Source organism: Cynara cardunculus, assembly GCF_001531365.2.
Source record: "Cynara cardunculus var. scolymus isolate 2C chromosome LG 5, CcrdV1, whole genome shotgun sequence".
NCBI lineage: Eukaryota > Viridiplantae > Streptophyta > Magnoliopsida > Asterales > Asteraceae > Cynara > Cynara cardunculus.
The window spans coordinates 24,183,294-24,187,048 of NC_037532.1; the positions used below are offsets into that span (position 1 = coordinate 24,183,294).

Here is a 3,755-nt window from a genome sequence, read left to right on the forward strand (position 1 = left end):
TTTTTGTTGAAAGCAGTATATGTATGTAGTTCTTTTATACAGTTTAGGCCATCATAATCCAACCAGTTAATACTATATCGCTATCTGATCACTTCATACCAAAATTCCAAACCGCCCTTAGGGTGTTATGTATTATTATTGTTCTAAATATAGCAAGTCCATATTTATACAACTTTAATCAATGATATATACATGTACCAGTGTACAACATTTAATGTATGTGATATCCTTGTTATGAAATCAAGAATAGAGTTTTTTGTTATAATGGACAAGACTTTGTCTCATGTTTGATGGAACAGTAGACAAGGTCATGATTGGATGGGACAAAATCGTAAATTTTCTTTTGGTTGGAACAAAATGAGAGATGACAGACAACATTGATAAATTACTAAACCACCCATGTCAAAATAAAACCTGCCAAAATTCTTTCACATGCCTACCTACCTCACCCTTGACTGTCCTCTTCAGTCCCGTTTAAATACCAAACACACCCTCAATACACAAACCGACACATTATTGTACAACTTATATTGCATGAGGTACAAAATATGACAACATATTTGTTTTGAATTCACAAAAAGTATCGAATTTTCTTGCTTCGTTAAATATAGCCATTACCGGTCGTATTCAGTCTATAATCAGTCGTATTAACCGGGACCTTTAGAACTAGAGAGCAATTCTATGTGTAATTGGGCTGAACCTAGGACTAGGAGTGTATACGATTCGAGCTTTTAACGAGCTACTCAAGCTCAAACTAATTAATTCTCGAGCTCAAGTTGATCTCAAAAACAAAATAAAACTCGTTTAACTTAACGAGCCACATAACACAGATGTTCGACACGGCTCGTTCAAAAACTTCATGAAATTTTGGGAGTCGAGTCGAACCATCAAGCATACACACTTTTTCAAGCAAAAAATGCTCGTACGTTCATTAACTATACAATAAAAATACAAAAATTATCGAGCTCAAGCCAATAAACAAGTTAATCGATCACGAATTCAAATCCCTAAACAAGCATCGGGAGCTCGAGCCTTACTTTGAAAAAGTTATTCGAGCTTAAGTCGAGCTCAAGCCTGGTATTAACTTTTCAGAGTCAAGTTTGAATAACTTACTATTCGACTTACCTAGGCCGACCCTTGGTCGTTTGCATGATGGGTATTATAGTACACATGCACAAAACTAAAAGAGGGAGGAGTACATCTCTAGTGATTACTTAAACAATGTGCCACCGTACTCGTCATACCCAAGATTTTACCCGTTGAGCCACCATATCCGTCTTGGTATGATTTTACCGGTTGAGCCACCATATCCGTCTTTGGGGTATAATCCTAAGATTTTATGAATTGAATTATACCCATCATACCCAAGATTTTACGAGTTAAACTATTTCCAAGACTTTACCACTTGACCGAAATCATGTCAATACCCAAGATTTTACCAATTCAGCTATATCCACCATCAATATCCAAGATTTTAAGAGTTGAGCTAAACCAACACCCAAATGCCACTCCTATCTATAAGATCTCAGGCTAACAGTACCAGATATTGTTCGCTTTATCCACACACCTGAACTCATGGTTTTAAAAGGCGTCTAGTAACTGAGGTATCCTGTCCCAACCATAGTTCCCCTACCAACAGATGTGGGATCCTACATTATCTTTCAAGCAAAAACGAAAACACAAGAAAAGCATTGAGCGTATCCTAAACCTAATTCCTCAAGATCTCTATTGTTCATTCGACATAATAACGACAAGATTCAAGTGGCAAATCAAAAGAAACAGACCAGTTATCGACATAAGACCGACCCCTGCAAAAAGACTCGGACCTTTCAACATCCTAGAAGATGCAGAGTCCTAATCCATTCATTATGAATAAAGAACCTAACAACTAACATATTGAAATGCATTTCACAATCATTTTAGCTCTATACACATGAATATAAGAGGTTTTTTACATCAAGAAAACACACTGCTATTTGCATCCTTGAATTGGACAGAGAACAAGATATAATCCATTATTCCAACAAATGAAGATGAAGATTCTAAAAATTGGAACAGAAAATTCATACTCATAACAAAAATATCCCAAATTTACAAATTAAAGACTCCATTTTTCCTTTTTTGGATCTTGATACACAAGAAGTACAAACAAACATAAGGAGTATCTCACCGTGGTATTTATCAGTGAAAATTAGTCCAAATTCTCCATCTGAATGCTGCTTTTTAGAGGCACATATTCACCAAGATATCCACCAAGATGATCATATAAAGCATTCTTATCAATCCCTTGATGATGATAGCTTTTGCAGACATAATAAAACACACTCTGAACCAATAATCCCACCAAGTTTACAATCACAAGAACACCAACCAAGAATCCACCAACAACGATTCTTGAGAAAACCCCATAGTAATACTCCCCACCATGAACAACAATGGATCCAAATAAGCCATTCAGAGCACCACAAATGACGAAATACCCAAAAACAAGAACAGATGCCATTCGAGCTCTTCCTTTGAGGATCTCGAAGCTTTTTTTCATGGCGGCGAAGCCATATACAGGTTCAAGAACCGAAATCACACTGGCTAAGTGCCAGAGGGCAGTGATGTAAACATGCACAACAAGGAACAAGAGGAAGACGACGATTAAAGAGAAGAAGAACAAAACCAAGTTCTGGGTGTCGATTGCGATGATCAAAAGGACAATAAACCCAAGAAAGACGATGTTGTAAACGACCATGGTGAGAGCTACCCACAGGAAGGTGATAAAGAGGCGTTTGAAGACGGAGGGGATGGCGGAGATGGTGGAGGAGAAAGAGACGGATTTGGAGGTGTACATGGAGGCGACGGTGAAGACGACGGCGGCGGTGGAGAGGAGGGAGAAAACAAAGAGGAAAATGAGATAACAAAATTGAAAGATGAGAAGTTTAGTCCATTGAGAGGTGTGAGATCCATATGGGTCTTGGATTTGGGAGATTAAAGGATGAGTAAAGAGAGAATGGGCTAAAATGGCGAAGGATAGAGGGAAGATTAGGGTTAGGGTAATCAGGTAGAAAGTTTGAGGAGATTGTTTGGGGATGGCGATTGATTCTTTGAGAATATCTGAAACAGTGAGGAATTGGAGCTCATCTGGAGGTAGATCCATGGCGGAAGATTTCTTGAAATCTGTAGATGGGGAAAGTGGATCTGGGTATTGATTGAATGAATAGGCAACGTGTGTGTAAATTGTCTGAGAAAAGGCAAGATGGAGGAAGAAGGCGGTGTTGTCTCACTTTTCTTTACTCTCAAGGGAACCATCTTTCTAGAGTACATACTTCTTTTATAAAATATTTAGGGGTATTTGGGATTGCTTTTCTACCTAATTCCTTATTATTTTATTATAAGTTAGGGGTGTTTGAGATTCCTTTAAAAATAATTTATTGATTTATTTTCGGTGCAATACTGGTAATAAATACTTTTGAGTGTTTAGATAAATAACATATATCGGTAATAAAGAGTTTTTTAAAAAGTTAAATCATTCTAACTTATAATAAGTTGATAAAAACTTTTGTAGAAAAGCATAAGTTGTTTCAAATAAACAAATCCCAAACACCCCTTAGAATGGTTTAACTTCTTCAAAAACTTCTTAGTACCAGTTTGGCACCGGTATAAACTGTTTATCCAAACACTCAAAAATGCTTATTAACGGTATCACACAAAAATAAGTTAATAATCTGTTTTTATAAGCAATCCCAAAAACCTTCTTATTTTTATTA

General features: G+C 36.7%; 1 protein-coding gene across 1 annotated transcript; it reads right to left on the bottom strand.

Moving 5' to 3' along the window:
- Positions 1 to 1,885: 1,885 nt before the first annotated feature.
- LOC112512021 lies at positions 1,886 to 3,274 on the bottom strand. The gene has a single exon (XM_025117804.1). The coding sequence runs from the start codon at positions 3,143 to 3,145 to the stop codon at positions 2,192 to 2,194; it is 954 nt and encodes a 317-aa protein (XP_024973572.1). The 5' UTR covers positions 3,146 to 3,274; the 3' UTR covers positions 1,886 to 2,191.
- Between the last annotated feature and the right edge of the window lie 481 nt (positions 3,275 to 3,755).

Bases quoted from the DNA above. Each gene is read 5' to 3' on its own strand.
- LOC112512021 (XM_025117804.1), bottom strand. From the start codon at position 3,145: ATGGATCTACCTCCAGATGAGCTCCAATTCCTCACTGTTTCAGATATT.